Raw genomic sequence first — 22825 nt, 5'->3', positions numbered from 1 at the left:
AACTTTTCCTATAAATGTTATTTCCCAGTTATATTATGTACACCTAGGAAAAAATCCAGGCCTTTTTTAAAGCAATCTACTGAGCTGGCCAGAACCACCTCTGGAGGGAGTCTATTCCATATTTTTACTTTCCGTATTTGAAGACGAAATCTCTTTTCCTCTAGATTTAAAGAGAGCCCCTTGTCTTCTGTGATGACCTTAAAGTGAATAACCCAAGTTCAATATATGGACCTCTTATGTATTTATACTTGTTAATCATATCCCCCCTTAATCTTCTCTTCTCAAAAGAGAATAAATTCAGTTCCTCTAATCTATCCTCATAGCTTAGCTCCTCCATGCCTTTAATCAGTTTGGTTGCCCTACTCTGCACTTTATCCTTTTTGAGAACTGGTGCCCAAAACTGAACTGCATATTCCAGATAAGTTCTTACTAATGATTTGTACAGGGGTAAAATGATATCTCTCTGGGAGTCCATGGCTCTTTTAATACAAGAAATGACTTTGCTCGCTTTGGAGACTGCAGTTTGGCATTGCTATTATTAAGCTTATGATCTACCAGGACACCCAGATCTTTCTCCACTATGAATTTCCCCATAGTATGTATGATGCATGCATATCCCTAACCCCCAAGTTCATAACTTTACATTTATCAACATTTACCCTCATACGCCACATACAGTGATGATTGAAAGTTTGAGCACCCCAGGTAAAAATTTGTATTAATGTGCATAAAGAAGCCAAGGAAAGATGGAAAAATCTCCAAAGGGCATCAAATTACAGATTAGACATTCTTATAATATGTCAACAAAAGTTAGATTTTATTTCCATCATTTACACTTTCAAAATAACAGAAAAAAAAAAAATTGCATCTGCAAAAGTTTGGGCACCCTGCAGAGTTAATATCTTGTACTGCCCCTTTTGGCAAGTATCACAGCTTGTAAACGCTTTTTGTAGCCAGCCAAGAGTCTTTCAATTCTTGTTTGAGGTATCTTTGCCCATTCTTCCTTACAAAAGTCTTCCAGTTCTTTGAGATTTCTGGGCTGTCTGTCACACACTGCTCTTTTAAGGTCTATCCATAGATTTTCAATTATATTGAGGTCAGGAGATTGTGAAGGCCATGGCAAAACCTTCAGTTTACGCCTCTTGATGTAATCCCCCGTGGATTGAGGTGTGTTTAGGATCATTATCCATTTGTAGAAGCCATCCTCTCTTTAACTTCAGCTTTTTCACAGATGGTATCAAGTTACCATCCAAAATTTGCTGAAACTTTATTGAATCCATTTTTCCTTCTACTCGTGAGATGTTCCCTGTGCCACTGGCTGCAATACAACCCCAAAGCATGATTGATCCACCCCCATGCTTAACAGTTGGACAGAGGTTTTTTTCATTAAATTCTGTGCCCCTTCTTCTCCAAATGTACCTTTGCTCATTCCGGCCAAAAGGTTCAATTTTAACCTCATCGGTCCACAGAACTTGTTTCCAAAATGCATCAGGCTTGTCCATATGTACATTTGCAAAGTTCAAACGCTGATTTTTCTGGTGAGGACGTAGAAGAGGTTTTCTTCTGATGACTCTTCCATGAAGACCATATTTGTACAAGTATCTCTTTATAGTGGAATAGTGTACCACAACTCCAGTGTCTGCCAGATCTTTCTGGAGGGATTGTGCAGTCAAACGTGGGTTTTGAATTGTTTTTCTCAGTCCTGCCAGCTGTTCTGTCTGATATTTTTCTTGGTCTTCCAGGTCTTGCTTTAACTTCCACTGTACCTGATGACTGCCATTTCTTGATTACATTCCGAACAGAGGATATTGACATCTGAAAACGCTTTGCTATCTTCTTATAGCCTTCTCCAGCTTTGTGAGCGTCAACTATTTTCAGTTTCAGTTTTCTAGACAATTGCTTAGACGATCCCATGGTGCTGATTGTTGGGGCAAGGTCAGATGAGTCTGGGCATTTAAAACCTTTGAGATTGACATCACCTGGTCTTCCCAGATGATGACTGAGAACAATCCATGACACTGGCAGGTCTCAGCCTTGCAAAGGGGGCAGTGCATGCTATAAATTCTGCAGGGTGCCCAAACTTTTGCAGATGCCATTTTTTTGTTTTCTGTAATTTTGAAAGTGTCAATGATGGAAATAAAATCTAACTTTTGTTGACATATAAGAATGTCTAATCTGTAATTTGATGCCTTTTGGAGACTTTTCCATCTTTCCTTGGCTTCTTTATGCACATTAATGCAAATTTTTACCTGGGGTGCCCAAACTTTCGATCACCACTGTAGTTTCCCAGTGAAACAGTGCATTGAGGTCCGCTTGTACTAAGAGTTGGAGATATCCTGTAAGGAAGTTATTTCACTGCATTGCTTGGTGTCATCTGCAAAGACTGAAATGGTACATTTAATACCAGACCCTATATCATTTATAAATGTATTAAAAAGTAAGGGTCCCAACACTGAACCTTGGGGTACACCACTAACCTTAGACCATTCAGAGTAAGCTTACCAATACTCTCTGAATTCTATCTTTTAGCCAATTTTCTATTCATTTACAAACTGATCTTTCCAAGCCTGTAGACTTTACCTTACACATTAGCCATGTGTGGGGAACTGTGTCAAACACTTTTGCAAAACCCAAGTATATTACATCCACAGCCACCGCTCTGTCCAAGGTTTTTCTTACCTCCTCATAAAAAGAAATCAGGTTTGTTTGACAACTTCTGTCTTTTATGAACCCATGCTGTCTGTTTCTTAAAAAAAAAAAATTTCCAGCAAGAACTCATCTATGTGGTCTTTTATTAAACTCTCCAGTATCTTCCCAACTATAGAAGTTAAATTGAGTAATGTGAAAACACTGGTGTGCTATCTCTAAAAAGGAAAAATGAAAAAATTGTTGCGATAAAAATTGCAAAAAAACAAAAGTAATAATATTAATTGCAAAACGCACCTAGCTGATTACTTAAACGTGTTATATATGAAAAATTGCACTTCAAAAAGCAATTAGAACAGCTCTTACAAATGTGACATATGTGATATTATAAGTAAACATGCAATCACAATGTAGTGAAAACAATTTCATATAGTGAAAAACATTTAGAATTCCATAACAAGGGGGGGTGTCCGGATGCCTATGAAGACAGTCGCACAAAGAGCGAGCTCCGGACTCCTGCGGCACTACAGGACTCAAAGCGTCCATCTAGCCCCAAAAGAGTGGCAATTTCCCCCACAAGAGATAGCAGGCAAAGAGCGGCATGTCTAAACGGAGTAAAGAACGTACTGGCACAAAAAAAATGACGGAATTCTTCCTCCCTCCATCCAGGCCGCTATTCCAAGATGGCACCGGCCACAGGAGCTCCACACAGGGCCGACAGGCGAGCACATCTCTACAGCCAAAGTGGAGCAGAGCAGGTATTCCAACCACCCGCCAGGAAGGCAAATCCACCCCAGCCTCTTCACCCTCTGCCAGCCCTGCAAAATCAAGGTCCAGGATGCAACATAGTGAAGGCCAAGACCGTGAGGGGAGCCCTTCTCTATTACAACACAGCTCTAATGCAGAGCTCCACAATGCAATTGCAGCTTTCCCTACCTCTAATCAACCGGTGCTAGACACAACACTAAGCGATATGCTTTTAACACTCCAAGGTTCTATACATGCTGATATAACAAATATGATAAATCGCTTTACCTCAGAAATCTCCTACATGGGTGAAAGAGTTGCTAACGTGAAATCCAAAATGAAGGAATTAACCGACTCTTTTAATGATTTAGTGGATGCCCATAGCGAGAAAGCTGAGGAAAGCCGAGTGGATAAAGGCAAAATTGGCAGATTTAGAGGACCGTTTCAGACGGAACAACGTAAAGATCAGAGGTATACCAGAATCTGTCCAACAACCTGCCTTAAAAGACTATTTCACTCAGCTAATGGCCACATTTTTGCCTGAAACCCCCAAAAGAGAATTGATTATAAACCGTATCCACCGCTTACCCAAACCCTCATTCCTCCCAGACTCCGTTCTGAGAGACACCATAGTACGGATACATTTTTACCATGTAAAGAAGAACCTAATGCGAGCCTCCAGAAATGGAACGACTTCCATGCAACCTTACACAGACCTATCCTTCTATGCGGATTTATCGCAACATACCATGCTCCAGCGTAAAAGCCTATCCACAATCACCCAACCCCTTCAAAATCACCAGATCCCCTACAAATGGGGCCACCTAGCAAAGCTAGTAATAACCAAAGGAAATAACTCTTTCACTATTCGTACCCTTGAGGAAGGCCTCTCCCTACTAAGACAATGGGATATCCTGGAACCCCAAGAACAGCGTTTAGATAGACAACACTGCCCCCGCAGCACAGAGCGTTGGAATGACCTAGAACCCCCAGGCGACAAGACCACATTATTGTCCCGCTCTAGCTCCAGCAACTAGACCCCTGGTTAACCCGCAGGAGCCCGCCAAGATGGTCGTTAACCCCCCCCAGTTATTTGTCGCGGATCACCCGCTCACGCAGTAATATACTGTCTTTTTATAGTTATACTTCCTGTTGTTTCTCAGTTTTTTTTTTTTTTTTCACATTTCTGCTTATCAGGTTTTACAGCACTATTCTCCTTGGGAGCAGCCCACCTCCAGAATACATCCGCTCTTCGACCCACTGAGCCTACGCAGGGCCAGCCTCCTCGCATTTCGACTCTCTCAAGAACTTATCAACATCAAGACACCATAACAGTAAGTCATCCTACAACAAGACATTCACTTGCCCGCCAAATACACAATACTTGCACGAGAGACAAAACTCAGACAAACTTGCACGAGAGACTCAGACTACATCTCCCAAAGTAACCACCTCACAACCAAATTCATAGAAAAAGGCTATCCCAAAAAGGAACAGGATCCCACCAACACCACCATCCGCTTCATTACCCGGTTCCATGGCCAATACAAAAGCATGGAAAAGATTTTTTCCAGACATTGGAATATTTTGAAACAAGACCCCCTCCTCTCCTCTAGTATCCGCGAAAACCCTTGCATCACATACCGCCGAGCTCCGTCCCTAAAAAACAAAATCGCTCCTAGTCAACTCAAGCCCCCCAAGTCCAACCCTCTCTGCCTCATACCCCTCATAGGCATGTTTGTAAAACGTGCGAATTTGTCCAGCATGGACAAAAGTCCTTTACACATAAAGGGAAAACTTACCAGTTCGACAATTTCCACAACTGCTCCACCGACCACGTCATTTACTGTCTCACCTGCCCCTGCCATCTTTTGTATGTAGGGCGAACCATTTGCCCCTTGAGACAACGCTTCTGTCGACATAGACGTTTTATAGAGACAGGAAGCGATAAGCATAGTGTGCCCTGCCATTTTTTAGAATTTCATCAATGTTCCACCTCGGGCCTACGGGTCTGGGTGTTAGAATCTATACCCAATAACCTATCTGCAGCTGAACGTTTCACATTGCTTTGTGAACGGGAAACATTTTGGATTTACACTTTAGATTCCCTTAGCCCTAATGGGTTGAATGAAGAATTAGACGTCAATACCATTATATAACAGCTTTATTTATCCCTTGTATACTTCTCCTCTAATGTTACCATTTATCATTTCAGGTTTCCCCTCTCTTTTTCATTGTTAGTCATTCAAATTTCTCCCATTAATTTGTAAGTATTTTATCCCCCCCCTCCTCCTCCCACACCCCAACCCCCCCCCCTCCCCCCATCTCTTTCTCCCCCTCCCCACACCCCTCTCTTCCCCCTGTGCCCCCACCCCCACCGACCTTACTTAACACAACCCCCCCCCAAACCACCCCCCCCCATATATCCAATATAATATATATCCAATTTATTTAATAATCATTTATTTAATAATTAATATATATATTTTTTTGTTTTGCTTATTTTTGTTGTTCTTTCTGGTATGGTTAGGATCTGTTTATATCCCCCATGACCAGTACCGTATACCCTCGAACATGTTGTACTGTACTATACATTCATTTTGTATATGGTCGCACTAGCTTAATTCATATATTTACCATGGTGTGTCTAGTCACATATTTCCATGCATTGTTGCCATATCTGCCTATTGTCCTTTTCTAAGTGACCCCTTATTACTTCTATTTCCTCACAACATTCCCAGTGTCTGTACTAATCAGCCCATGTGTTGCCCTTTTAAGTACTTGTTGCCCTGTTTAATTGTCCGGGACACGCCCCCAGCTTTTGCATATAAAAGACACTCTCTCTCCCTATGTTATTCACTTCAACTGAAGAAGGAGTGCACATGCCCTGCCCGGGCCCTCGTGTAGACTCCGAAACGCGTCTTGAAGCTCCCTCAGCCATCTTGCCAGTTTCCTGCCGCTGACGTCAGACGCCTTCCGGTTCCCTCCACAGCCGCATCTTTCTGATCTCCCCGATCGCCCGGACGCACACAGCCAGCTGGTCTGGCGCTCTGTACCTGAGGCACCCCGGGTTGTGTGGACCCCTCTCCCCATCGTGGAACCCTTTTGGACCTGACAGACGCTTTTATCCTTACTTTAATGTAAGTTACTACGTATTTATGTCATAATAAATCATAATCTTGCACTCAAGTGGCGCTCTTCCCTCCTCCTTTATCAGTTTAGAGTTGACTTCACTCTGTTTGAATGAGCTGACCCTGAGCTGTGGACCTCCCTTGGATTGCCTCTAAGAACTGTCAGAAATTTGCACATGGACTCTTAATCTGTGTACATCAACACTTTTATCTGCCATTGTTTCAGTTTATATCTATATGAATTCTTTGACCTTTGACCTCTGAGCGCCTAAACCAGTCTCTGCGCCAAATACACAAAGGCACTTTCAACACCCCTAACCATATGTTTCCGTACCGACCTACCCCCTTAGCAACTTGCATTCCACTCTGCTAACAACCCTCCATCCTTAACATGCCTTTCAAAATGTCTTCGCTTAACGTCAAAGGACTAAACTATCCAGGCAAAAGATATTTGCTATGGTCTGAAACGCGCAAGCTCAATTGTGATGTAATATGCCTCCAAGAAACACACTTTAGCTAAGATAATGCACCAACAATGTCCCACAAACGATTTCCTCACATTTGTTTTGCAAATGCACCCAATAAGTCAAAAGGAGTGCTTACAGCCATTAAAGGACACGGTAGCCTTCAAGCTTATTCAGGAAATAAAAGACCCACAGGGAAGATTCCTGATTCTAACTTGTGAAATTAATAATGCAGTGTACACCATAGTGAATACATATACCCCTGACACATGACAAATTTCTTTCCTCCGTAAATTGTGGAAGAAAGCTACCAAATACAAGCAAGGGAGGATCATCTTATGTGAAGATTTCAACGTGATTCCTGATGCCTTAATTGGTATTAAAAGGACCCAAGACAAAAAACTTCGCTCACCCACACTATCATCCTTTCTACAATCTAACAACTTATTTGAGTTATGGAGATGTCAACGTTCCTTAGAGAGAGACTTCACATTCTTTTCAAAACCATATTCAAGGATAGACTTATTCCTAGGAGACATGCGAACACTTCAAGATATACTCTCCTCTGAGATACACACCATCACCTGGTCTGACCATCCACCTATCTCAATAGTGATCGGAGAAAAAATGGATGCCCCCCCTAATTAGTTGGCGCAACGACCCACATCTAAATGGCAAACCCCTCTAATACCTCCATGAATCGTAAACACCTGGAAGACTTTTTTGATATAAATGTACCTTCATCTTCCGACCCAATGCTTACCTGGATGGCACATAAAGCCTATTTACGGGGCATCCTTATCCAACTAAGTTCTCGGGCAAGACGCCAAAGGACACAGCAGCTAACGACCATACTCAACACCATACAAAAACTAGAAGCCAATAACTAAACCAACCCTTCCCCAGCCATTAGTGAAAAAATTTTCCAAACAAGAAATGATCTTAGGACCCTCCTCAATGCTACCCAAGCCAAAATTCTCTTTAAAATGCAAGCTAATTTTTACTCATCGGGTAACAAAGCGGGCAAACTTAGCTAATCAAATCCAGCAACGTAGGACCAAGCAAAAAATCTCCCATTTAGTAAACCTCTTAACAAATGACAAAACGTCACACCCAAGAGAGATTGCCAATGCCTTTAGAAATTACTACCAAAATCTTTACAACTTAGGCGACAATCCAACATTGAACCACCCCTCAGACTCAGCTATCTTAGGTTTCCTAGAGCACCTAAAGCTACCTCAAATTCCCACTGACCTAATGAATCTGAACGCCCCCTTCTCCCACACAGATATTGAGAAAACTATCTCCACACTTCCCAATGGGAAAGCCCCAGGCCATGATGGCTTCTCGGCCAAATATTACAAAATCTTGCATACTTACATACTAGCCCCACAATTGTGTCCAGTGTTCAACGCTGCTGTGTCCTCTGGCAAATTCCCAGAAGAAATGTTATGTGCAAACATTGTAACCAGTGCAAATGTTTGAATTTGCTAACCAAGACGATGACAGTTGCTGGCGAGGGTGCTCCCAAACCGGATCCCTAACTCACATACTATGGGATTGCCCGCACATTCTCCCCTTCTGGAGAAGAGTATTCTCTATGATTTCTGAAGTAACAGGCATTCTATCACCCCCCATCCCCCCAACTAGCTATTGGTATTGACGAATATTCGCCACACCTCAGACCTCTAATCATGCATATATTGTATAGCAGGTTTTCCAGGCATTGAGCCTGAGATTAGGGGTGCACTGATCCGACTTTTCTTGTCCCGATACCAATATCTGGCATTGTGTATCTGCCGATACCGATCCGGAACTACACACATACACAATATGCATGTGGCTGCAGTACAGAGCAAAGCCGCTGCTTCATGTGTATGGCTCCTCCATTCACAGGCGGAGTGCATCTGATATCACTCCGCCTGTGAGCCGGACCTATACAGGAAGTAGCGGCTCCCATCCCATACTACTACTACACCAAGTAAGGGACAGCTGAGCCGGGACTCAGCAAAACCGGATCAGCCCGTGGATCGGCAGCTCCATGCAAGTAAGGGATGGCTGCGCCGGGACTCAGCAAAACCGAATCGGCCGTGGATCGGTTAATTTTACCAATCCCCCGATGCAGCTATTGTGGCAGTATCGGCACCGATATCCGATCCTAATATCGGATCGGTACATCCCTACCTGAGATGGGTCTGCCAATGTTACCGGTGACACCTTCAGCCCATTTAAGCTGAGTACCCAAGTGAGAAAGTTGAGACAATGACCATTCCGGCATCTTTGGTTTGTTTTGTTTATTTTATATTGGGGATGGGAGGAGGGAATGAGTGGGATACTCCTCTGGCTCAACTAGGTAAAACTGGGACACTTTGTAGAAAAATGCCTGTTAGCGCTGTCTTGACGCCAGCTGGATGCCGACCAACGCTTACTGATGCTTGAAGATTGCTTGATACTGAACTGTGCTAGAACTTGACTTATAACCCTCTGGTTAACTCAAAGGATCCTGGACTGTAGTGAAACTTGACTCTTGACACTCTATTAAGCTCAAAAGTCCAGTGAACAGCTCCCTCCAGCCCTTCACTTACTGGGGTAGCTCCTTGTAACTGCTTGTGCTGCTGCCACTCTCAACACTGTACACTGCACGCTGTACACTGCACGCTGTACACTTAACTCTTTAGGGCCCAACCGCTGGCGCCCCCTCTGACACTTCAGGGTCCTTTCACTAGGCACCCCCTCTGACACTTCAGGGTCCTCTCACTAGGCACCCCCTCTGACACTTCAGGGTCCTCTCACTAGGCACCCCCTCTGACACTTAAGGGTCCTCTCACTAGGCACTTCCTTTACCGCTAGCTAGCTCCTGGATCCCTTGGACCTACATGGGAGCGGTTCCCTCTGTCAGCTAGGCAGACCCCCAGAAACAGTTACAGTACTCACGAACTTGGAATGCTTTCCTGAAACTGGGTCCCCCTCAACTCCGCTGGTCCTCGGCACACCGGATCCTCTCTGCAGCTCAGCTCAGCTCTCTCTGTATCCTCCGGCAAGCCACCCGAGACACCCAATCCTTCTGACAGGAGGAGAGACAGTCGTACTCTCCCTCCTGGGACTCTGCTTCCCACCAAAGACCTTGAGTCATGAGTTCCCCTCAGACTTATACCCACTCCTAGAATCCTGTGCAGCAGAATCTGCATTTCTGAGGTAGATACAGGACTAAATGTGCCACTGATTGGGTTTCCTCTACTGCCCAATGAGAACCCTTCTCATGGAGCCAGTGGAGAGACTCCCCAGTCTCAATAGCAACACCTGGGAGACATGACAGCCCAGCTGAAAATCATGGCCCTGCTGTTAGGCAGCCAAGGCCCACTATACTTTGCCTACCACCTACCTTGTAGGGTGCTACAATTGTTTGCAGCTAGACTACTAATAATACGTAAATGGAGGTGCTCCTTAGCCCCCAACCTTTCTGACGTGATACTCCAACTCAACCTCACAAAATACCTTGAACTATACTCTGTATTACAGACCGATTCACTTGCCAAATTTAGGAAAACCTGGAACACATGGAAAACTTTCCACAGAGATGAAGAATGAAGTAACAAAAACTTCCCGATCCACCTTTCAATCCCTATTTTACTGCTATAATGCTTTATCTAAGAACTAGTAATTCTCAAACTGTCATGTAAGAAATAGTGTGTGTATATGTAACCATATGTTTATAACATTCTTATTCTCACTGTAAAACTCTTATTATTGCTGAGACACTACTTAAACCTAATAAAAATGTAATGTTCAAAAAAAAAAATAATTAATTAATAAAGAAAAAAAAGAATTCTATAGCAAAAAAGTCCCATATAAAAATTATTTCTGGGTTATTTCAAATCAGCCCCAAACATTGTGACAAGCTAAAAAGGTGCTATTCAAAAATCCTCAAAGTGCTACATGGCAGAGCTGGAGAGGTAAACCGAACTCCCACACATGCATCAGTCTTGGTAGACACTATTAAAGCATTCAATCACCAGCCTCCTAAAAATAAATAGAGAAGATATAGATAAGAAAAGACAGGATAACGATGTTGGTTTTATTTAATTGCTACTTTTTTAAGCTTTTAACGTTTTAAAATTGATTTTACGGCAAGTAAAAAATTCCATTTTCTCTTTCGTTCATTGACGGACACAGCTCCTTATCTTCTTGACCATTGGGACGTCCCAAATCATATCAAACATGAGGGGTCTGAACAGCAAGAACAAATTTTCAAGGCTAAACCATAAACAACTGGAGCTCACCTGAAAAAACAATGGACCCTCAAAGAGGACCAGGTTCTCTAAACAGCAGCCTGCAAAACCTTGCGGCCAAAAGAAGCATCCGCAGATGCCAACACATCCACCTTATAAAGCTTTGTGAAAGTGTGCACAAACAACCAGGTGGCAGCCTTGCAAGCCTGCAGCAGACGCCTGATGATGGAAGGCCCAGGAGGCACTAAGCGCCCAAGTAGAGTGCACCTAAAAAGGGAAAGGTGGAACCTGACCCCTAATGCAATAGGCCTGAATCACCGTCTGTCTGATCCATCTGGAAATGGTCACAGCAGAAGCAGCCAACCCTTTCCGAGGTCCATCTGTGAGTTCAAATAACAAGTCTGACTTCCTAAAAGATGCCGTAGCTGCCAGTTACACCCTGAATCCCCGAACCACATCCAGGGAATGCAAAGCAATTGCATTAGGATGTTTAGGCCTGGGACATAGGAAAGGCAACACAATGTCTTAATTCAAATGGAAATCAGAGATGACCTTTGGAAGGAATGATGAACAGGGACGAAGAACCACCTTATCTCTGTGACACACCAGGTAACGTGAACGACAAGACGCCATCAGGTCCGACACTCTGCGCGCAGCAGTAATAGCCACCAAAAAGGCCACCTTCTGGGACAGCGTAAGCAGGGGAACCTTCCGAATATTTTCAAAGGGAGGTTTCTGGAGAACTGACAACCATATTGAGGTCCGATGGTGGCAATGGAGACAGCACTGGAGAAACCAAGTGTCGAACTCCCTTGATAAAAGGTACGCACCAAGGAATGTGTGGCCAATGGATGTTGAAAGAAACCCGCCAAGGCCGAAACCTGGCCCTTAATAGTACCCAAGGCCAGGTGCTGCTCAACCCTTCATTGGAGGAAAGGGGGAACCCCAAGAGACTCACACCATGCAACGTACGTCTTCCAAGTATGATGGTAGAGCTTCCTAGAAGTAGATTTTCTAGCCTTTAACAGCACAGGAATCACCGATTCAGACAAACCTCCATCCTTCAGCACCTGACTTTCAACAGCCAAGTCGTTAAAGCCAGCAACTGTAAAGCAGGCTGGAAGATTGGCCCTTGGGACAGCAGACCTTCCCTGAGAGGAAGTCTCCAAGGAGCATTGGCGTACCAAGACCAGCGAGACCAGTCTGGAGCCACTAGAATTCAGAGGATCCCGAGACCATGCCACAAACCGCTGTACCTTCCTTGAAATGTGCCCACCTTAAAATGCCAGCTACTTCCTGAGCCACCAAGACACTTCTTGTGCCCCCTTAGTTATAGACATAGACCACAGATGTGGCATTGTGCGATTTAATTTGTACCGGACACCCCTGAAGACGAATTGTCCAATGATCCAGACAAAGTCTGATCGCTCTGATTTCCAGTACATTAATCAGCAGTCTGGACTCTCCAAAGTCCAGACCCCTGGAGCACAACCTGTGCCGAGGACGCCTCCCTACCTGGACAGGCTGGCATCCGTGGTGATAACCGTCCAGTACAGGGGGAGAAAGGGCTTTCCCTGTCGAAGGGCCAGAGAACAAAGCCACCTCTAGAGACCATGGATTCTTGTCCCTTTTCACCAGAATCCCTTTTTCTAGAGATCTTGTGTAGAACTGTGGAAATGGAACCGCCTCGAAGGCAGACACCATCAGGCCCAGCATGTGCATGCAAGCCCTGAGGGATGACCGTCTGCTGGACAACAGAATCTTAATTGCCTCCTGGAATGTTTCGAAGAACACTCTGACTGAGGCCGAGTCCAGAGTCAGACCCAGATAGTCCAGTTTTGTGGACAGAACCAAAAGCAGACATCTGAAGGTTCCGAATACAACCAAACTCGCTCAAGAGTTCGCAGAGTAATCTCCAAGTTGTCCATCAGAGCAGTCAGAGGCTCCGCTCGCAGAAGATTATTGTCCAGGTACCCCAGTATCGCGATTCCCCCCCCCCCCCCAACGCAACAATGCTAGCACTGGGGCCAACTCTTTTGTGAAGACCCAAGGAGCGGAGGCGAGACCAAAGGGTATCACCACAAACTGATAATGCTCCTCGTCCACAGCAAAGCGGAGGAAGAACTGGTGACTGGAATATATTGGAATGTGAAGGTAGGCATCCTTGATGTCAATAGAAGCAAGAAAATACCCCTGATGTAGGGACGCCACTACCGTGCGAATGGACTCCATTCGGAACCTCTGTACCCGTTTAAAGCAGTTTAGCGCCTTGAGGTCCAGAAATGGACATACCTTGCCTTCCTTCCTGGGAACTTTAAAAACATTTGAGTAAAACCCCTGAAAACATTCCAAAGTCGGAACTTGAACAATCACCCCTTGAAGTAACATGTCTTGCGCTGCCCCAAAGGAAAAAAGTTTCCAGGAGATAAGACTCGATCTTGTAGTCGGTCTGAATGACTTCGTGGATCCACTTGTCCTGTACCAGGGAGGTCCACGGTGCCGCAAACCAGCGAAGACGTCCCCCCACCCTAGATACGGGTGAGGGCGCCCCTTCATGCAGAGGAAGCCTTGTCCACAGGTCTGGAAGAGCCCGCTCATGGCTCGCCAGACCGGGTCCTCTTGGAACCTCCGGTGGAGGCCCTGATGGGCTTTGATTACTTGTCTTGCGACCCTGAGGAACGAAAAGGCCTCCTTTGAGCCGAGAAGAATGGGCCACGTCTACGACGGGGCTCCTTGCCCTTGGTAGCCTGCGGAAGAACAGTGTTTTTACCCCCCCCCCCGTGAGACCCTTAAGGATGTCATTTAAAAAAGCTCCAAACAGGCGATTCCCTACAAGGGGGAGATCAGATAAGGCCTTCTTAGCAGAACTTCAGCCAGATAATATGCCGATGGACCACTGCTGATACGGACAGCCAAGAATAAAAAGAGCCACATTCAAAGAGGCAACACAGATAAACTGTTGCCCCTGGACCAACTGATCACGCCAGCTCCGCAAAGCTAGGGGGAAGTGGTTTTCCCTCCAGGTCCTGGTGTAAAAGTTTAGCTCATTTGGTCAGAATTTGCGACACCAGGGCAATAGTAAATACCGGCCTAAGTGCCGAACCAGCCACAGTGAACATATGGCGGGCTAGAGCCTCCACCCTCATATTAGCCGGATCTTTAAACGCTGGAGACTACTCAACCGGAATTCAGGTAGCTTTTTTTAACCTGGAAACTGGCGAGTCCACTACAGGTGGGATCGTCCACTTTTTAAGCAGGAAATCCTCATAAGGATACCGCATAGTAAAACACTTAGGGACCACAAGAGTACGTTTTGGACAACCCCACTGTTTTGTGACAATTTTGTCAAAGTAAGCGGAAAAGGGGAACACCCTCGCTGCTTTGGAGGACCTGTGGGTGCCAAAAGTGACCGGCGCCTCCGACGCAGCATCAGCCGCATCCTCCTTTTTTAAATTTTCTCGCACTGACACAGTCAGTGCATCCATCAGCACCTTTTTATGCACGCTAGAGGAGCAAAGGAATCCTCCTCACTATCTGAGCACTCAGGGGTGCGTGGACACGGACCCAGGAGGGTGACTCGCGTCCGCCGAAACAGATTCAGGATCTGATGAGACAGATGGGGCAGGGGAGGGAGGGGGGCGCTATACACTAAGCTCACCTGGAAAACATAAGAATCAGGGGGGCCGCCGACAGCGATTCCGCAAAGGGGACGCTGACCAAGGGCCCACGAATGGGCCACCTACTGTACCCCACAAAAAAAACAAGGGGGGGGGGTCGCGCAGGCAGGGTGCCCTGATGGTCCCACAGCGCTAAAAAGGGGCAGGTGCCCTACACAATAATGGTGGCATAGCGCCACCCCTTCCAAGGGAGGCCCAAGCTGGTCGCTTGGCCTAGTAGGCCGCAAGCCGCGGCTTAAATTTTTGTGGAGGCCCAGCCGTAAGTGTACGAATCCCAGTCTGGCAGATGCCAAAAAGAAAGAGCGGGGGCTTCAGCTAACCAGACTCGGGCTGCCCCCTAACAGAGGCCCCCGACTTGGCCGCATAGCCTAGTAGGCTGCAGGGTGCAGCCTAAATTTTTGTGGACGCTCAGCCGCTTGGGCGCAAACCCCAGCGGAGCGGACCACCCAGGGGCAGCAGAGAGGAGAGTGAATTCCCCAACGGAGGGTAGTGGCTTTAGCCACCATCACTGGGGCCACCCCACATAGCTCCCGACCAGTAGGCCGCAAAACCACAACCAAAATTACTGACTGGATCCGGCCGTGGGAGGCACGGACCCACGAATAGTAAACCATCAGCTCCCCCAGCCCAACAACTGCAGCAGAGAGCCCAGAGGACATCCCTGCCCTAGTCACTAACCTCCTGGATGGCGAAGAACCCTGCTCAACCCCCCATTGCGCACAAGGAAAAACCAAGCCAGCAGCAACTTCAACAAGCCCCCCTTAAGAGCCTGTGGCAAAAGCCAGCTCATAACCTCACTCAGGGAGGAGGGGGGGTCCGGAAGACCCACAGTGACCACTGAAATTTTAGAGGGGCTAGGGGGAAGGAGGGTAACCCAAGGGTCCCATCCTCCCAGGGAGTGGCCCACGTCCACCCCAAAACCCTCCAGGGGAAGAGGGGGGACAGCTAATTACCATGCCAGGAACAGGGTGGGCACCGCTGCTGACAGACCCCTGCTCCATCGGAATGGGGGGGCTGTCGGCCAGGAGAAACGCTGCGACTCAGGCCAAGGCCAGGTCGTATGTGCCCTTGTGATCTGTTAAACTTGTAGGCCAGCCCTCGTCCAGTGGGGCTATGTCACGGCCCACCTAAAGGCAGAGCTGAGGCCTGCGCACGCTCTTTGACCAGATTGGGGGGACCCTCTGTATCTAGATTATCCAGTCCGTCACCCAGTCCGGCAGTTGATTGTAGATTCTCACAGGAACAAAATAACATAGCTAGGAAAAAGTTCCTATAGCTGGGAGTGGGAGTATACCCCCTGGGACTGCCCCATAGGCATTGTTAAGCTTTTTCCTACCTAGTGTCCTACTCCTGTAGGGAGCAGTATAACCCAATGGTCAAGAAGATAAGGAGCGGTGTCCATCAATGAAGGAAAGAGAAAGATAAACTAAGGTAAGTATGCCTGGAGGCAGCAGATCACTTCTGCCTGGTGCTGGAGCGGTTGTGTACCCTTCTTTGTTATTTTTACCTACAGGTAAGCCTATAATAAGGCTTACCTGTAGGTAAAATGAATATCACCTAAACGTGCACCGTTCAGGAGATATTCACCCTGCATGCAGCCGCTAACTTCAGAAGGTCAGGCATATCGTACCGGAACGTCAGAGCTTCTTGCCAGAACCGAGGGCTCCTGCGTGCATGTGTGGGAGTGACATCATCGCGGCTCCAGCCATTCACAGCTCTGGAGCCCGCGAACCCGGAAGAAATGCCAGGGGAACATGTCAGCCCCCTCAGCGGTAATGGGGCGCTGCTGCGGGGGCTTAGTTCTAAGGTATTTCATAATGTGCTAGTATGCGATGCATACTACCACATTATGCCATTGTCTTACAGGTTTTGTTTTTACAACCGCTTAAGTCTTTTCAGCAGCTGTCATCAGGGCATGGGTAAGGCTCACAGGACCTCAAGATTTAGTTGAAATCCCAGGACAGGTTAGTGAGTTCAGTGGTTATCTGATACCTACCAATTTCTCAACCTACTGGAAAGGGTAGGGGTACATAGCCAGAATTACTTCTGATCTTATAACTGACATGCAGAAGAATTATCATTTTTTACCTATCAGGTCTTTGAAGTTGTGTTCCTGACCATATTCGGTATTTTGGTGTTTCTTCAGTATTTCCAGAAGTAATGATTCCTGTGCAGCCTGGGCATTGCTTGTGTCATAATTTAACATCTTTCCGTGATTCTTCTTGGATAGGCCATTGAGAAATCGCCGTCGTCCCAGCCCAGCAGTCCACTGTTTCACTCTGCCACTCTTCCATAGGGTAAAAAGAAGGAAGATGACACCGGCACCAAGGAGCAGGGTACAAATAACCAGAGAAATCATCCTTCAGAAAGAGAAGCATAAAAGAAAGCATTGACTTTTTTTTTTTATGAAGAAAGACATGTACAACACAGAGTACAGAATGAGGAGGTGTGGAATAAGGAAATGCACAGTGCAGTGTACAGAATGGGGTGGTGTGGAATAGGGAAATGTAGAGTGCAGTGTACAGAATGAGGTGGTGTGGAAAAGGGAAATGTAAAGCACATGTACAGTACAGTGTACAGAATGAGCAGTGTAGAATATGAAAATGTAGAGTGCAGTGTACAGAATGAGGAGATGTGGAATAGAGAAATGCGCAGTGCAGTGTACAGAATGAGGAGATGTGGAATAGGGAAATGCACAGTGCAGTGTACAGAATGAGATGTGGAATAGGGAAATGTACAGTGCAGTGTACAGAATGAGCAGTGTGGAATAGGGAAATGTACAGTGCAGTGTACAGAATGAGCAGTGTGGAATAGGGAAATGTACAGTGCAGTGTACAGAATGAGCAGTGTGGAATAGGGAAATGTACAGTACAGTGTACAGAATGAGGAGATGTGGAATAGGGAAATGTACAGTGCAGTGTACAGAATGAGATGTGGAATAGGGAAATGTACAGTGCAGTGTACAGAATGAGATGTGGAATAGGGAAATGTACAGTGCAGTGTACAGAATGAGATGTGGAATAGGGAAATGCACAGTGCAGTGTACAGAATGAGATGTGGAATAGGGAAATGTACAGTGCAGTGTACAGAATGAGATGTGGAATAGGGAAATGTACAGTGCAGTGTACAGAATGAGCAGTGTGGAATAGGGAAATGTACAGTACAGTGTACAGAATGAGATGTGGAATAGGGAAATGTACAGTGCAGTGTACAGAATGAGATGTGGAATAGGGAAATGTACAGTGCAGTGTACAGAATGAGATGTGGAATAAGGAAATGTACAGTACAGTGTACAGAATGAGATGTGGAATAGGGAAATGTACAGTGCAGTGTACAGAATGAGGAGATGTGGAATAGGGAAATGTACAGTGCAGTGTACAGAATGAGGAGATGTGGAATAGGGAAATGCGCAGTGCAGTGTACAGAATGAGGAGATGTGGAATAAGGAAATGTACAGTGCAGTGTACAGAATGAGGAGATGTGGAATAGGGAAATGCACAGTGCAGTGTACAGAATGAGATGTGGAATAGGGAAATGTACAGTGCAGTGTACAGAATGAGCAGTGTGGAATAGGGAAATGTACAGTGCAGTGTACAGAATGAGATGTGGAATAAGGAAATGTACAGTACAGTGTACAGAATGAGATGTGGAATAGGGAAATGTACAGTGCAGTGTACAGAATGAGGAGATGTGGAATAGGGAAATGTACAGTGCAGTGTACAGAATGAGGAGATGTGGAATAGGGAAATGCACAGTGCAGTGTACAGAATGAGATGTGGAATAGGGAAATGTACAGTGCAGTGTACAGAATGAGATGTGGAATAGGGAAATGCACAGTGCAGTGTACAGAATGAGATGTGGAATAGGGAAATGCACAGTGCAGTGTACAGAATGAGATGTGGAATAGGGAAATGCACAGTGCAGTGTACAGAATGAGATGTGGAATAGGGAAATGTACAGTGCAGTGTACAGAATGAGATGTGGAATAGGGAAATGCACAGTGCAGTGTACAGAATGAGATGTGGAATAAGGAAATGTACAGTGCAGTGTACAGAATGAGATGTGGAATAGGGAAATGTACAGTGCAGTGTACAGAATGAGATGTGGAATAAGGAAATGTACAGTGCAGTGTACAGAATGAGATGTGGAATAGGGAAATGTACAGTGCAGTGTACAGAATGAGGAGATGTGGAATAGGGAAATGCACAGTGCAGTGTACAGAATGAGATGTGGAATAGGGAAATGTACAGTACAGTGTACAGAATGAGATGTGGAATAGGGAAATGTACAGTGCAGTGTACAGAATGAGGAGATGTGGAATAGGGAAATGTACAGTGCAGTGTACAGAATGAGGAGATGTGGAATAGGGAAATGCACAGTGCAGTGTACAGAATGAGATGTGGAATAGGGAAATGTACAGTGCAGTGTACAGAATGAGATGTGGAATAGGGAAATGTACAGTGCAGTGTACAGAATGCTGTGGTGCGGAATAGGGAAATGTACAGTGCAGTGTACAGAATGAGATGTGGAATAGGGAAATGTACAGTGCAGTGTACAGAATGAGATGTGGAATAAGGAAATGTACAGTGCAGTGTACAGAATGAGATGTGGAATAGGGAAATGTACAGTGCAGTGTACAGAATGAGATGTGGAATAGGGAAATGCACAGTGCAGTGTACAGAATGAGATGTGGAATAGGGAAATGTACAGTGCAGTGTACAGAATGAGCAGTGTGGAATAGGGAAATGTACAGTGCAGTGTACAGAATGAGCAGTGTGGAATAGGGAAATGTACAGTGCAGTGTACAGAATGAGCAGTGTGGAATAGGGAAATGTACAGTACAGTGTACAGAATGAGGAGATGTGGAATAGGGAAATGTACAGTGCAGTGTACAGAATGAGATGTGGAATAGGGAAATGTACAGTGCAGTGTACAGAATGAGATGTGGAATAGGGAAATGTACAGTGCAGTGTACAGAATGAGATGTGGAATAGGGAAATGCACAGTGCAGTGTACAGAATGAGATGTGGAATAGGGAAATGCACAGTGCAGTGTACAGAATGAGATGTGGAATAGGGAAATGTACAGTGCAGTGTACAGAATGAGATGTGGAATAGGGAAATGTACAGTGCAGTGTACAGAATGAGCAGTGTGGAATAGGGAAATGTACAGTACAGTGTACAGAATGAGATGTGGAATAGGGAAATGTACAGTGCAGTGTACAGAATGAGATGTGGAATAGGGAAATGTACAGTGCAGTGTACAGAATGAGATGTGGAATAAGGAAATGTACAGTACAGTGTACAGAATGAGATGTGGAATAGGGAAATGTACAGTGCAGTGTACAGAATGAGGAGATGTGGAATAGGGAAATGTACAGTGCAGTGTACAGAATGAGGAGATGTGGAATAGGGAAATGCGCAGTGCAGTGTACAGAATGAGGAGATGTGGAATAAGGAAATGTACAGTGCAGTGTACAGAATGAGGAGATGTGGAATAGGGAAATGCACAGTGCAGTGTACAGAATGAGATGTGGAATAGGGAAATGTACAGTGCAGTGTACAGAATGAGCAGTGTGGAATAGGGAAATGTACAGTACAGTGTACAGAATGAGGAGATGTGGAATAGGGAAATGTACAGTGCAGTGTACAGAATGAGATGTGGAATAGGGAAATGTACAGTGCAGTGTACAGAATGAGATGTGGAATAGGGAAATGTACAGTGCAGTGTACAGAATGAGATGTGGAATAGGGAAATGTACAGTGCAGTGTACAGAATGAGATGTGGAATAAGGAAATGTACAGTACAGTGTACAGAATGAGATGTGGAATAGGGAAATGTACAGTGCAGTGTACAGAATGAGGAGATGTGGAATAGGGAAATGTACAGTGCAGTGTACAGAATGAGGAGATGTGGAATAGGGAAATGCACAGTGCAGTGTACAGAATGAGATGTGGAATAGGGAAATGTACAGTGCAGTGTACAGAATGAGATGTGGAATAGGGAAATGCACAGTGCAGTGTACAGAATGAGATGTGGAATAGGGAAATGCACAGTGCAGTGTACAGAATGAGATGTGGAATAGGGAAATGCACAGTGCAGTGTACAGAATGAGATGTGGAATAGGGAAATGTACAGTGCAGTGTACAGAATGAGATGTGGAATAGGGAAATGCACAGTGCAGTGTACAGAATGAGATGTGGAATAAGGAAATGTACAGTGCAGTGTACAGAATGAGATGTGGAATAGGGAAATGTACAGTGCAGTGTACAGAATGAGATGTGGAATAAGGAAATGTACAGTGCAGTGTACAGAATGAGATGTGGAATAGGGAAATGTACAGTGCAGTGTACAGAATGAGGAGATGTGGAATAGGGAAATGCACAGTGCAGTGTACAGAATGAGATGTGGAATAGGGAAATGTACAGTACAGTGTACAGAATGAGATGTGGAATAGGGAAATGTACAGTGCAGTGTACAGAATGAGGAGATGTGGAATAGGGAAATGTACAGTGCAGTGTACAGAATGAGGAGATGTGGAATAGGGAAATGCACAGTGCAGTGTACAGAATGAGATGTGGAATAGGGAAATGTACAGTGCAGTGTACAGAATGAGATGTGGAATAGGGAAATGTACAGTGCAGTGTACAGAATGCTGTGGTGCGGAATAGGGAAATGTACAGTGCAGTGTACAGAATGAGATGTGGAATAGGGAAATGTACAGTGCAGTGTACAGAATGAGATGTGGAATAGGGAAATGTACAGTGCAGTGTACAGAATGAGATGTGGAATAGGGAAATGTACAGTGCAGTGTACAGAATGAGATGTGGAATAAGGAAATGTACAGTGCAGTGTACAGAATGAGATGTGGAATAGGGAAATGTACAGTGCAGTGTACAGAATGAGATGTGGAATAGGGAAATGTACAGTGCAGTGTACAGAATGCTGTGGTGCGGAATAGGGAAATGTACAGTGCAGTGTACAGAATGAGATGTGGAATAGGGAAATGTACAGTGCAGTGTACAGAATGAGATGTGGAATAGGGAAATGTACAGTGCAGTGTACAGAATGCTGTGGTGCGGAATAGGGAAATGTACAGTGCAGTGTACAGAATGAGATGTGGAATAGGGAAATGTACAGTGCAGTGTACAGAATGAGCAGTGTGGAATAGGGAAATGTACAGTACAGTGTACAGAATGAGGAGATGTGGAATAGGGAAATGTACAGTGCAGTGTACAGAATGAGATGTGGAATAAGGAAATGTACAGTGCAGTGTACAGAATGAGGAGATGTGGAATAGGGAAATGTACAGTGCAGTGTACAGAATGAGATGTGGAATAGGGAAATGTACAGTGCAGTGTACAGAATGAGATGTGGAATAAGGAAATGTACAGTACAGTGTACAGAATGAGATGTGGAATAGGGAAATGTACAGTGCAGTGTACAGAATGAGGAGATGTGGAATAGGGAAATGTACAGTGCAGTGTACAGAATGAGGAGATGTGGAATAAGGAAATGTACAGTGCAGTGTACAGAATGAGGAGATGTGGAATAGGGAAATGTACAGTGCAGTGTACAGAATGAGGAGATGTGGAATAGGGAAATGTACAGTGCAGTGTACAGAATGAGGAGATGTGGAATAGGGAAATGTACAGTGCAGTGTACAGAATGAGGAGATGTGGAATAGGGAAATGTACAGTGCAGTGTACAGAATGAGGAGATGTGGAATAGGGAAATGTACAGTGCAGTGTACAGAATGAGGAGATGTGGAATAAGGAAATGTACAGTGCAGTGTACAGAATGAGGAGATGTGGAATAGGGAAATGTACAGTGCAGTGTACAGAATGAGGTAGCGTGTGTTTTTGATGTCTATGGGGCCAAAAGCTCACTGTGTAACACCAAATATACACCTTTTCAGAAACCACACTGTA

The 22825-nt window shown here is 45.1% G+C and overlaps 1 protein-coding gene across 1 annotated transcript in view; it reads right to left on the bottom strand.

Moving 5' to 3' along the window:
* Nucleotides 1–22825, bottom strand: part of GHDC (GH3 domain containing) — a 409562-nt gene that overhangs the window by 171823 nt on the left and 214914 nt on the right. Inside the window, exon 3 of the mRNA XM_082271446.1 lies at nucleotides 16983–17263. Coding sequence (XP_082127572.1) covers nucleotides 16983–17253 — 271 coding nt within the window. The 5' untranslated portion in view covers nucleotides 17254–17263. The remainder of the gene's footprint in view (nucleotides 1–16982; nucleotides 17264–22825) is intronic.

The sequence above is a fragment of the Pelophylax lessonae genome (assembly GCF_965119305.1).
Source record: "Pelophylax lessonae genome assembly, chromosome: 11".
NCBI lineage: Eukaryota > Metazoa > Chordata > Amphibia > Anura > Ranidae > Pelophylax > Pelophylax lessonae.
Note: the sequence above shows the minus strand (reverse complement) of the source record. Positions and strands in the feature narration are given on the sequence as shown.